The 12,992-nt window shown below is 61.2% G+C and overlaps 2 protein-coding genes across 2 annotated transcripts in view; one reads left to right on the top strand and one right to left on the bottom strand.

The window, feature by feature from the left end:
• The window catches only part of SHARPIN (SHANK associated RH domain interactor), a 49,926-nt gene extending 42,446 nt beyond the window's left edge, over window positions 1-7,480 (top strand). The window contains 3 exon segments of the mRNA XM_074943646.1: window positions 819-917; window positions 1,489-1,632; window positions 2,351-7,480. Of these exon segments, the coding sequence (XP_074799747.1) occupies window positions 819-917; window positions 1,489-1,632; window positions 2,351-2,431 (324 nt within the window). The 3' untranslated portion in view covers window positions 2,432-7,480.
• On the bottom strand, window positions 4,020-12,328 carry CYC1 (cytochrome c1). The gene is made up of 7 exons (XM_074943645.1): window positions 12,218-12,328; window positions 6,979-7,172; window positions 6,513-6,639; window positions 5,738-5,895; window positions 5,134-5,294; window positions 4,614-4,714; window positions 4,020-4,381 (listed from the first exon to the last, which is right to left on the bottom strand). Exons 1-7 carry the CDS (start codon window positions 12,311-12,313, stop codon window positions 4,277-4,279), a joined length of 942 nt encoding a protein of 313 aa, XP_074799746.1. The 5' UTR covers window positions 12,314-12,328; the 3' UTR covers window positions 4,020-4,276.
• Between the last annotated feature and the right edge of the window lie 664 nt (window positions 12,329-12,992).

The following is a 12,992-nucleotide window of genomic DNA, read 5'->3' as shown; positions in this document are numbered from 1 at the left end:
TCTCTCTGACCTCTTCAGTCTGCCCCTGGAGAGCCCCAGGCTTCATCCCCTGCTGCTCATGGCTGGAGCTGGGGTCTCTGCTCCACTTCCCTGCTGAGCAGTGCCGATGTCACCTTCCTCTGAGTCGTTGGGGCTTCCTAGTCTCGCTGTGAGCTTCTGCATTGACATGGGGTTGCTTCCAGCAGGTCCAGTTCCTGGCCCAGACAGCCAGGCATCACCCCTACCCTGTTCTGTGCTGCCCCCCATGAGCAGCCGTCACCCACTTCCTCCACTGGGGAGCGAATCAAAGTATAGAGGGGAACTGAGGCACACAAAGGCATCATAAAATTATACAAATAATTCCTACTTCATCCCAGGGCCCCGTCAGGATTTCAGGGTGGGAGGCTGCTCCGGGGCAGGGTGCAGCAAGGGAGGAGGTGACATGGGGGGCTGAGGTGCAGGTTCTGGGGGAGGGCTTGAGCAGAACCAAGGGCTGCTGCGTTGCTGGGGCAGGAGGCGAGTCAGTCACTTAATATCCAAGCCCTGGGTCCTGCCCTGGGGCTGGGAGAGTGCTGTATCCCCTGGAGGGGCGCCGAGCTCCCATGGCAGAGGGGGCCCTGGAGACTGAGAGGGGATTGGCCATTGCCCCGGGGTCAAAGCCCAGCCTCCCTGGCTCCCCCCCCACCCCCAACCAAGCACCATAGGCAGGGGCCCATGGCGCAGTGCCAGGCCAGCTGGGAGCGGCTGTGTGGGGCTCTCAGCCGGCCCAGGGCCTACCCACGCAGAGGCTGCTGCAGGGGAGCAGGGGCTGATTGCTGCCCATCTCATCCCCCGCCCAGGCCATCCACGAGGGGAAGGACTGCCGCCAGTACCAGGACGACCTGCAGCTCCAGGCCCAGGCCGACGCTGCGGCCCGGCAGACCAGCGACATGCTGCAGGTGAGAGCACGGCCCTGGGCGCTGGGCCCAGCCCAGGAGAGCCCCTGGCCGTGCTGCAGGTCAAGGGGGAGCGGGTCTTCCCGGCTCTGGCATGGTTTGCTGTATGGTCTTGGGGAAGGCCTGTGCCCCACGTAAAACAGGGCTAGCAGTTCCCAGCCTCACTGCCAGCCCTGGGCTCCCCACAGCCCCAGGCACCCCCCAGCTCTGCCAGTGCCCCTCACTCCTAACCCGCAGCCCCCTGCTAGCCCAGCCCTACACCCTGCCCCCCAGCTCTACCGGTGCCCCTCACTCCCAACCCGCAGCCCCCTGCTAGCCCAGCCCCAGGCACCCCCACAGCTCTACTGGTGCCCCTCAATCCTGACCCACAGCCCCCTGCTAGCCTAGCCCCAGGCACCCCCACAGCTCTACCAGGGCCCCTCACTCCTGACTTGCAGCCCCGGCGAGCCCAGCCCTGGGCTCCCCCCTCTCCCAGCTCTGCCAACACCTCTCATCCCAACCCACAGCCCCCTGCTTGTCCAGCCCTGGGCTCCCCCCAGCTCTGTCTCCTCTGACAGCTGCCTTCCCCTCGCAGACACTGGTGCAGATGGGCGAGGCCATGCACTGCCCCGTATGCCGGATCATCGTGCAGAAAAAGGACGGCTGTGACTGGATCCGCTGCACTGTCTGCCAGACGGAGATCTGCTGGGTGACCAAGGGGCCACGCTGGGGGCCTGCGGTGAGCTGTCACAGGACCAGCAGCCCTGGCCCCCAAGCGCCTGTCCCCAGGGCAGGGAACTGCACCTGCCATGCCAGGCTGGGCCTCTGCTGCCTCCCCCAGGAGCTCATGTTGGGGGGAAGTTAGGCCATGGCCAGGGGAGTAGCAGGTTGTGCAAGGAGCAGGCTCCTCCGCCTGGCTGCATGGCTGCCCCTTCCCCCTGGCTCCAGTGGGAGATTTCCCCTCCCGTGAGCTACTGCACCAGGCAGGGAAAAGCTGACCTGGCCCCCTGCCAGGCCATGGGGCTCAGGTGCCCAAGGCTCTGCCCCAGCTGCTAGAAGAGGGGCGCTCAGGGCAACGCATGGGCTAGAAGCCTGGGCTCTGGGCAGGAGGGGAGCCACCCCCCGAGCCAGGCAGAACTAGGGTTGGTGCCCCCAACCCTCCCCCGGGAGGGAGCCCTGAGGCTCATGCATGTGGGAGCAGCAGCCTTCCCCTCCCCTGGCCCCCACCCTGGCTCCAGAGCTGTTCCTGCTGGTGGGACCCTCCCTGGCCCTGACATGCTGCTCCTGGGGGCTGGAGGGGAGCAGCTGGCTCTGGCTCCTTTCACCTTTGAATGCAGCCCCCCAGGGAGAGGTGGGGAGATGCTGCTGAACATTTCCCCCCCACAGGCAGCTGGGGGCAGGTGTGTCTGTTGTCCATAGTCGTCGTCGTCCCCCCCTGACACTCTCCTCCCCTCCAGGGCCCTGGTGACACCAGTGGAGGATGCCGCTGTAACGTCAATGGGCAGAGGTGCCACCCGCACTGCCAGAACTGCCACTGAGCACGCGGAGCCATGCCTGGGCCTCCCCCACTCGGCAGCCCCCTGGCCCCAGCACAGGTCAGGCAGGTGCCTTGCTCCTGGGGGAGCGCCTAGCCCTTGCCCGTGCAGTGCCTTGAGGGGCTCCTCCCTGCTCTGGGGGGCTTTCACCTCCCACGCTGACCCTGGCCCAGGGCCTTCTTCCTGCTGAGCCCTAGGCTGGGCCTGTCTCTGCAGCCCCGGGCAGGCCAGGGAAGGAGCTGTTTGGGGTCAGGATTTCAGAGCAGCTGCTGCCTCTGCACCTGCCTGCCTGGCCCCAGGGCTACATTCGTGCTTCTGGAGCTATGCAGGGCTGGGGTAACTGGGGGTGGGGAAATGCTGCTGGTGTAGAGAGGTCCTCAGCCCCCCTGCAATTTAACCTGGGCCTTGCCTTCACTTGCCCTGTACCCTCTCCTGTGGCTGTTGAGTGCCTCCCCCAACACAGGGAGCTCCCCGTAACGACCTTGGGGGGCGGGGGTTTACAGAGGCTGGTGTTCCCCACTTCTGGGAGGATCCTTCCTTTGGAGGATCCTTGGGCTGCAGGGGCAGGTCCAGGAGCCACCAGCCCCTCGGGGCCCAGGAAAGCTGCACACTTATCCCTTACTGTCATGTGCAGGGGGCAGAGATGTCCCTTGGCCCTGGCCCAGTCCCCCCATGCCCAGCGTAGCACAAGCTGCTCCAGGCTGGCCTCCCTCTCACCCCTCGGGCTGAGCTGTTGGGGGCAGCCTGGCACTGCCCAGCTCATGGCCAGGCCGCTTGAAGGATTTACCTCCTGAGGGTGGCTGTGGCCTGCCGGAGCTGGTGCAAGGAAGCAGCCCCAAAAGGCCCCAGTTGGGCTCTCTGCCCCTTTGGGCAGCTCAGGCTGTGAACGGTGCCACCCCCAGCCGGCATGGCAGGAGAGCCCATCGTGGCTGCTCCTGCAGGAATCCAGCAGCTCGTGGAGATGGGGCCAGTGCCAGGCTGGTCTGGCTCTGGGGAGGCAGAGTTAGGGCCACTGCACAGCAACACACACATCTGTTGGAGGCACCGGGGCAGCAGCTGGTGCCCATGCCGCAGGGCACTGCAGCCCCTGAGATGCTAGCAGCAGTGGCCAAGAGCTGGGGTAACTGATTTGCCCCACCCCCACTGCAAGGGGAGGGAGCACGGAGGACCCCAGCCAGGCCTCTGTGCAGTGCCCTTCCCTGCAGCATGCTAGGAAGAGGGACAGGGCTGCTCTCCATGAAGCCTGAGGGAGGGAGTGGGGCCCCTCCTCACTGCCATGTGGGAGGGGGGAGGAGAAAAATCAGCCTCTATCGGGCACCTCCCTCCGTAAAGTGAGTGCTGCGTTCCCGCTGGCCCCAACACAACTCAGACAGATGCTGCTCTGGGGACAGAACTGTTTAATAAATGCCACCATTACACACAGGCTCCCCAGAAGCTGGGGCTGCAGGGCACAGGCCTTCCCCTTGGGCTGTACTGGGCTCCCCTGGGGGTGGGAAGGAGGCAGGGCAGCAGGTGGGAGTGACAGGGCCAGGGGAAGGCGAGGGCCCCCCGGGCAGGGCCTAGGCCAACACACCACACCACACTTCCCCACTGAAGACTGAAGGTTTATTTCTGCCCCCTCAGCGGGCACGTGCAGACAGCAGCCACCCCCCTTCCCAGAGTCCTTTCCCAGGCCTAGCAGACGAGCGGCTGTGTCCAAGGGAGAGGACATTAAATAAGAGTAACACGTCATGAGGAGTGGGCTGTACCCGTCTGTCTGTCCAGCTGTACATACATTCCTGTCCCGGGAGGGGCCGCACGGCGGCTGGGTGGCCAAGGCCCGCAGGGTGGCAGGCTCCGGTCCAGTTCTTACTTGGGGGGCCGGTACGCGATTTTTCTGCTCTTTAGTACAGACCACCTATGGCGCTTCAGGTAGTAGGTGAGGGGCACCAGGAGGCCAGCCATGATCAGCATCTGGGAAGGGAAGGGGAGGGGTTAGGCCAGGCCCTGCCCTGCTTCCGAGCACCTTCCCCCAGCAGTGCATGGGCCCAAGGCTCTGGCCAGGGCGACGGCCGGCAGGAATCGCTCAGACACATGCCCAGCCTTGCCAGCAGGCCAGGCCGGGCTCCTCCCTCCAGTCCAGGGCACTCCTCAGGCCCCCCAGAGAGGAGCCCCTGTCCCCAGCACCCCGGGGGCAGGCACTGACCTTCATTCCCATGCGTTTGCGGTGATCGTGCTCCGGCTCTGCTGCCCACCTCAGGAATGTGCACACGTCTTTCGCTATCTGGGACATGGTGGCCGGGGTCCCTGGGACAAAGCAGAGTCAGCGGCGCCCCGTGTGCAGGGTCCGCGGGCGCCCAGCCCCACCCCGTGCGGCCCGGAACAGGGTCTGTGGGCGTCCAGCCCCACCCTGCACGCAGGCCGAGAGCAGGGTCAGCAGGCACCCAGCCCCACCCCGTGCCCAGCCCCACCGCATGCAGGCCCAGAGCAGGGTCCACGGTGCCCCGAGCGCAGGCCCAGAGCAGGCTGGGGCCGGCCCCTGGGGAGAAGCACAGAGCACAGCCAGCACAGAAGGGACTCCAGGCTGCTTGGGGCGCGAGGCCCTGGCTCTGTGCTGCGGCTGTGCAGGCAACAGGCACCTCAGCCGACCCTCCACAAGCCCCTGGCTGGAAAGGGCCCCGCTCCGGGACAGGCTGGGGGGCCTCCCGGCACAGAGCACCTCTTACCATCCTCGAACTCCAGGATCTCGCTGTAGATGGGGGGCGCCATAGCGATGGCCTGCCCCGGGAAGTAGGGGTTGTAGTGCAGCTCTTCCCTCATGACCACCCCAGTGGGCGGGTCGCAGTAGCCGGTGAGGAGGGAGAACACGTAGTCCTCACCCCCGTGCCTGAAAGACAAGGCCAGGTGAGATCCCAGGCCCTGGCCGAGACCCAGCCGCCCCCAGGCCAGAGCAGCCATGCTGTGTGGCTGCCCTGCCCCTCAGGCCAGGGCGATGAGCCCTCGGCAGTGAAATCCCGGCCTCCGACCCACTGACACCCCGAGATGGGGGAGGAAGTGGGAGGGCCTGAAAGGAGCCTCTGATTCTCCTGGGGGTGGGCCCTAGGCCTCACTGGGTGTGCTTAGGGCCTGCAGCACAGAGCACCCACCTGGGCTCAGCTTGTCCCCAGCACCATCTGCGCATGGGAGCTCCAGCCGCTTGAGTTAGTCTCAGCATGCACTGCTCCAGCACCTCTCAGAGACCTGGCTCAGCCGGCTGGGCCCTGCGCTCCTCCCCGGCTGCCCTGTTACCAGCTGCTCAGCCCCCCAAGGGCGCACTGGAGGGGGCCTCACCTGGCGCTGATGATGTAGCTCAGGTCTGGGGGCAGCGCCCCGTTGTTGGCTGCTCGCGCCGCCTCAGGGTTGGGGTAGGGCTTGGGGAAGTAATCGGAGAGCTTGCCTGGGCGCGTGAACATCTCGCCGTTCTCATCAGGGCCATCGACCACCTCCGCCTGGCACGAGAGAGCACTGAGCCAGGGCCCCCGCGTCCCACAGAGAGCACTGAGCCGGGGCCCAGGGGCCCCCGCGTCCCACCTGGCACAAGAGAGCACTGAGCCAGGGCCCAGGGCCCCCGTGTCCCACAGAGAGCACTGAGCCGGGGCCCAGCTCACCCCACAGAGTACTGAGCCAGGGTCCTGGTGCCCCAGCATTCTACCAGGCTGCAGACAGTTGGGCCCAGGGCCCACCCCACAGAGAGCACTGAGCTGGGGCCAGGGGCCCTCCCACCCCACAGAGAGAAGCGAGCTGGGGCCCAGGGGCCCCCACGCATCCCACAGAGAGCACTGAGCTGGGGCCAGGGGCCCACTGCATCTCACCAGGTCGCAGAGACAGAGCACCAGGCTGGGGCCTCTGTGTCTCACAGACACAGAGCACTGGGCTGGGGCCCAGGCAGCCCACAGTGCATGACTGTGAGGTGCGAGCTTCCCATCACCCAGGGCCTGGGAGGGCACACAGCAGCGAGTCCAGCTCTTCCCCCCACTTCCAACACACACCAGCTAGCAAGAGCCAGCTGCCAGAACTGGGGCGTGGATCCCCCCCCTCGGAGAGTCCCCACCGCTGTCAGTCTCACCTCCTCGGCCAGGGCCTTGGCTTCAGCCTCGGTGTGGGAGACGCCGATGAGATTGCGGAAGGCCAGGTACTCCATGCTGTGGCAGGCGGCACACACCTGCTTGTACACCTGGTAGCCGCGCCGGATGCTGGGAAGAGAGAGGTGGCCGTGAGCCCCTCTGCCTGGCCTAACCTTATCTGCTCCCCATGGCTCTGAGTGGGAAGGGGCTGGAGGAGCAGAGTCACAGCAAGCCCCTGTGCCATAGCCAGACCCCAAGCCCCCAGCATTCCCTGGGGGAGCCCGAACATCAGCCAAGGGCCAGCGAGAGCCAAGAGTTGTGGGGCTGACCTGTCACCCCGGGATGCAGCTTCCCCACCTGCCTGTGCTCTGACCCCCTGCAGGGGGCTGGCAGCTCACCCCCGGGCTGCCCTCCCTCCAGCCACGGGTTCACTCCATCCCCAGGACAGCCGGCGCCCCCCTCACCTACCTGTCATGATCCAGGGAGGCCAGCAGGCCGTTGTGGCTCCAGGCGTAGCTGGGAGGGTGCAGCAGCAGGTCACTGGCACTCACAGCCGTGTGGAGAGCCAGGGCCAGGCCAGCCCCGCCGGCAGCCAGCACGCCCAGCGCGGACAGCGCCACCTTCCTGCCACGGGACATGCCTGACAGCGACGACATGCTGGCCTGGAACACAGACGAGAGCCAGTCAGCCTGCCAGCTCCAGCAAGGGGCACCCGCCCCCAGCCACGCTCCCCAGAGTCCACCCCGGCAGGGCCTTTGGAACCTTCCCACGCCCCAGGAGAGGAGGGTGGGGGAGCAGCCTGTGGGTGCATGGGATGCAACATGCCTCCAAGCCTGCTCAGCCGGGTGCCTCCATCTCCCCTGACAGGCAGGAGACGCTGGCCTGCTCCCGCCCGAGCAGAAGGAAGCAGAGTCCCCCTTCCACACAGACTGGGAAGGGCGCAGCGGGGTCAGGAGCAGGAGCTGAAATTTCAGCTGTCTGAGCGGCAGCCCCCAGTGGGGGCCCTGGAGCACTTGCACCGGAGGGGTAGGGGTGGGAAGCAGCAGGTGGGTGGGCTGTGGCTCTCCAGAGCTCCCTGCTGGATGGATTCTGTTTAAGCCAACCAGCCAGCACCAGGCACATGGGGCGAGTCCAGGCCTCTCAGCCCACCCCTCACCAGACACAGAGATGGGGGTCTCTGGGGCACTGGGACAAGCAACTTCCCCTTTTCTCTACAAGGGGAGCAGCGGGCAGGACTATGGAAAGCCCAGGCCCAATAGCCCTCAAGGGAGCTGACCCATGTGCATCCATGGTGGGAGTGAGCAGGGGGCACAGAGCTCCCACAGCAGGGCAGGACAGTAACCAGGCCCAGCCCCACAGCATCTCATGGGCAGTGTCACACAGTGGAGCCCTCCACATCGGCGGGAGTGAAGGGGTGAGACATGGACAGCAGGTGATGGGCTCAACTCTTAGCCACGCAGCCTCTCACAAGGCATGTGCCACATTCACAGGGGTGGCTAGACTGTCTATAACCACTACACCGTGCTCCACGCCAGACCCAGAACAGACCCTACCTTTCCTGATTTATTAAGTTAGAAAATTGCAAATGGTGCATTTATTTACTAGGTTACATTTGTATTGTGATTTGGATAGAATTTGGAATTTAATTGAAGTGCACAAAACAGTATTTTTAATCTTTTTATTAGTTTAAATAAAACTAACTTGAGTGTGGTGGACACCTCGATCAATTGTTTGCCTTATGTATGTGTTGTATTTAAAACTAACTCAGGTGTTAAACAAAGGACGTATTATCTGTAATTAATTAATTGAACTGATGAATGTGGTGACCAGAAACAGTCAGGATTTTAGAGCTAGTAGATCTCATCCCTCTCTCACCTTGTTTTTATTCGTAGATTGGAAGAGAGGAAAAGTTTTCCTGCTTTTTCAGCTCCCAATTGGTTTCTTACCTTTGAATGAACTAGTCACTGAACTCGAGGAATAGACTGAAATTAAGACAATATTCCCTCTGCACCTGCAAAACAGGCTGCCGCTGTCAAAAGCAGGTTTAGCGCTTCGACAAACTCTGGTTTCCAGTGCTTAGCCAGAAACTCCACCAGTTCAGTGGTTTGATATTCCTTAAAACTTCAGTGATAAATGTGTACAGCTTAACACTATGTTTTATATTTAGTTTAAATGATTAATAGATTACAGTAAGTTTAGTCCTTAACAGACTGTCAATTTCAAATTTAATTTTAAATAGATTTTTTAAAACAAATGTATTTAATTTAAATAAAAAAATCCAATGTTTGTCATCCCTGATTGTTACCCACCCCGACTGCAGGCCAGTGGACACAGGCAGAGAGGCCAGTGCTGGGAGTGTCACATGAGTGCACATGGTCCCATCTCAGCAAGTCCCTCTGAGCTCCGGGGCAGCTGCTGCTGTTTGATTGCAGCGCCTTGTCACCAATACGGCAAGAGAAGCAGCCATGCCAACACAAGGAACCACAAAGCAGAGTCCAGCACCATTCAATACCCACTCGGACCACCTCACAGCCAGCTGCAGCCACACTAACTACAGCGATGCCTGTTGCAGCATACCACACGCCAACACCTCTGCAGAAAGCACTAATCTGAGCATGGGGACTGGGAGCCAGGAACCCAGTTCATGCTGATTTAAGCACTGGACTTGGACAAGTCATGGTGTCTCACCATGCTGCTGCTTCTCTGAGTTTAAGACCAGAAGGGATCCAGTCTGATCCCCCGTATAGCACAGGCCAGGGAATCCCACCCAGTTACCCAATATTGGGCCCAGTAAACTGATTGGCTGACGCTTCCCGAAAGGCAACTAGCATGGATGTGAGGACTTAGACATAGGTGGAGACTCTATACGTTCCTGGGGAGTCTGTCCCAGTGGTTCACCACCCTCACTGCTAAACATCTGTACCTAGTTTCTCATCTGACTGTCTTGCTCCAGCTTCCAGATGCCACCCTACTAGCTCAAAGAGCACGTTAGCACCTGGTGTTTTTTCCTGTGACAGTCCTTACCCACTGTGATCAAATCATCTCTCACTCTTCCGTAAATTAAACAGATTGAGCTCCTTAAGGAATTTTCTCCAGCCTGTGAATCATTTTTGTGGCTCTTTTCTGCACCTCTCCAATTTTTCAACATCCTTTTTAAAATGTAGCCCCCAGAAGTGGCTGCAGCTTTCCAGTGTCCGTCTCAGCAACACCGTGGCTAGAGGTAAAATCCCTCCCCACTTCTACTCCCCATTTATACATCCCTGGATCACATTAGCCCTTTCTGGCACAGCAGACTTCTGTTCAGTTGTTCATCCCCTGTGATCTTTTCCAAAGTTACTGATGTCCAGGATACAATCCCCCAGCCTGTAGGTCAGGCCTGCATTGCTGGTTCCTAAATTTGTAACTTTCCATTTGGTTGCACTTTGTTTGAATGGGTCCATCTTACCAAGCGATCCAGATCTCTGTACAACTGGCCTGTCCTCAGCACTATTTACCACTCTGCCAACCCTTGTGTCATCCACAAGTTTTTATTAGCAGTGATCTTATATTACACTTATCATAGAATATCAGGGTTGGAAGGGACCTCAGGAGGTCATCTAGTCCAACCCCCTGCTCAAAGCAGGACCAATCCCCAATTTTTGCCCCACATCCCTAAATGGCCCCCTCAAGGATTGAACTCGCAACCCTGGGTTTAGCAGGCCAATGCTCAAGCCACTGAGCTATCCCCCACAAGTTGAATAGCATCAAGCCCAGTACTAATCCCTGTGGACCACCACCAGACTCTCCCATTTAAGAATGGTTCCCCCACTGACAACTACTTTCTCAGATCTCTCACTTAGCCCGCTGTTAGTCCATTTAACATAAGAACGGCCATCCTGGGGCAGACTAATGGTCCACCTAGCCCAGTATCCCGTCTGCTGACAGTGGCCAATGCCAGATGCTTCAGAGGGAATGAACAGAACAGGGCGATTTATTGAGTGATTCACCCCTGTTGTCCAACCCCAGCTTTTGGCAGACAGAGGTTTAGGGATACCCAAAACATGCGGTTTCATCCCTGACCATCTTGGCTAATAGCCATCGATGGACCTGTCCTCCAGGAACTTCTCATTCTTTTTTGAATCCAGTCAGTCTTTTGGCCTTTACAACAACCCAAGCAACGAGTTCCACAGATTGACTGTGCGTTGTGTGAAGAAATACTTCCTTTTGTTTTAAGCCTGCTGCCTATTCATTTCATTGGGTGACCCCTGGTTCTTGTGTTATACGAAGTAGTAAATAACACTTCCTTATTCATGTTCTCTGCACCATTCATGATTTTATAGACCTCTATCATATCCCCCCTTAGTCATCTCTTTTCTAACTTTTTAAATTCCAGTCTTTTTAATCTCTCCTCATATGGAAGCTATTCCATATCCCTAATCATTTTGTTGCCTTTCTCTGTATGTTTTCACAGGACACGTACTCGGATACCATACAGTGCTAGTTTATCAGAATGTTGTCTGCTACTTAGCCAAAAACCTTACAAAAATTTAAGTCTATTACAGCTATGTAGTTACCTTTATCAAACCTGCAATCTCACCTATTTTGCTTCCCAAAGAGAAGTTTAAGAGGTGACTTGATCAGTCTGTAAGTACCTATATGAAGAACAAATATTTAACAATGGGCTCTTCAATCTAGCAGAGGAAGGTCTAACATGATCCAGTCACTGGAAGCTGATACTAGACAAATTCTGACAGGAAATAAAGCGTAAATTTTTAACACGGAGGATAATTAACCACTGGAACAATTTCCCCAGGGTCGTGGTGGATTCTCCATCACTGGTGATTTTTTAAATCAGGACTGGCTGTTTTTCTAAAGCTCTGCTCTAGGAATGATCTTGGGGCAGGTGTCTGGCCCGTGTTACACGGGCAGTCAGACCACATGATCACAACAATCCTTTTGGACCTTGGAATCGATGAAAAGAATAAACTCAGGTTTAATTACACCCAATTTCCAATAAAACCATGCTGACTGGAAGACGGGAGTGATGACCTTGACACACCTTAGTAGAGAGAGAAGGATTCGTCCATAATTCCTCAGTGCTGGGAAGACGCAAAATGCCAGGTATGTGATGCCACTCTCACTAGCCGCAGGATCATACAGGGGACGATGCCCCGGTAACAGATGCGGCACCCGGGAACGGGGGCAGCCCCGCGGCTCCCGGGAACGGGGGCAGCCCCGCGGCTCGCTCCCTGGGGAGACCCAGGCCCGTGCGGGAGGGGAAAGCCGAGGCTCGCAGACACGCTTATGAAGGGAAAGGGAGCCGGAGCCCGGAGCCGAGGGCGACGACCTGACCCCTCCGAAGGCTCCCGCTTCCCCAGCGCGCAGCAGGAGGCGGCCGCGCTCCTGCTGGCCCCCGGCAGCCGCCTGCGGGGCGAGATCGGCGCAGCGCGGCCCCCGCGGAGAGACCCGGAGCTCCGGCGCCAGCGCCCGGCCGGACGACTCGCCCCCGCCCGCGGCCTGCCGAGGCGAGAGAGGCGCCCGCCGGGGGTCCCCGCCCGGCCACACCCAGCCCGGAGCGCCCCGAGGGCCAGCGGCCGCTCCCCAGCTGCGGGGCCCCGGGCCCGACCGGGCGGGGGCGCCGCGCCCCGGTGACCTTCAGGGCCGGGCAGGGCGCAGAGCCCGGGGGGGCGCGGCCCGGGCGCGGCGCGGCGCGGCCGGCGGGTCTCACCTGGGGGGGCCGCAGGCGGGGCCCGGGTGGCGGCGGCAGCAGGGAGCCGCCCCGGGTCCGCAGCACCAGGCACCGCGCCGCCGACAGCGCCGCCATCTTGGTGAGGAGCCGGCGTCCGCCTCCTTCCCAGGGTGCACCGCGCGGGCCGGGCCTACGGCGGCCGAGTGGGGAGAGGGCGGGGCTGGGCACGAGACGCTGAAAGGGCGGACCTTGCAGGGCCTCCGGGCACAACTGATATCCGGTCACGTGGATCGCGACGCCGAGCCGGAAGCACCGCCCCCACCGGAAGCAGCCCCCGCGCCGGAGGTCATTGGGTCATAGCCCCGCGGCAGCGCTGGGCGGGGTCGGCCTGGGCCACGCCCCCACCCCATGGGACTCCGCCCCCCCAGCCCTTCCCCGTCCGCGCCGTTCTGGGCCGGCCCCCCCAGCAGAGTCCTCGGGTCTCCCCGCCCCAGGCCCCGGCCCCCGCTCCGGGCAGGGAGGGGAGATTCCAGGGGCTGCCCGCCTGGGGAGCCTGGGGGCGAGCGCGGAGCTGCGGGGGGGAGGGGAGCCAGGCTCCGGGGGGTGAGCTGCGAGCTGGGGGGGGATAGCCAGGCTCCCGGGGCAGTAGGAGGAGAGCTATGAGCCGGGGGGGGGGAGGGTAGCTGGGTTCGGAGGGCGGGGGGGAGCTGCCAGCTGGGGGAGGGGGGGAATAGCCAGACTCTGGGGGGGAACTGCAAGCCGGGGGGGGAGGGGAGCCAGACTCCGGGGGGGGGGGGAGCTGCGAGCCAGGGGG

This window comes from Natator depressus, chromosome 2 (assembly GCF_965152275.1).
Source record: "Natator depressus isolate rNatDep1 chromosome 2, rNatDep2.hap1, whole genome shotgun sequence".
Taxonomy (NCBI): Eukaryota; Metazoa; Chordata; order Testudines; family Cheloniidae; genus Natator; species Natator depressus.
This window is presented reverse-complemented; position numbering and strand designations above follow the sequence as displayed.

Excerpts from the sequence above, each read along its gene's own strand:
- CYC1 (XM_074943645.1), bottom strand. The coding sequence starts at position 12,313 with ATGGCGGCGCTGTCGGCGGCGCGGTGCCTGGTGCTGCGGACCCGGGGC. Across the intron at positions 6,640-6,978 it reads GCCTCCCTGGATCATGACAG|CATCCGGCGCGGCTACCAGG; the intron begins GTAGGTGAGGGG and ends CTCTCTTCCCAG. Across the intron at positions 4,382-4,613 it reads GCAAACGCATGGGAATGAAG|ATGCTGATCATGGCTGGCCT; the intron begins GTCAGTGCCTGC and ends TTCCCTTCCCAG.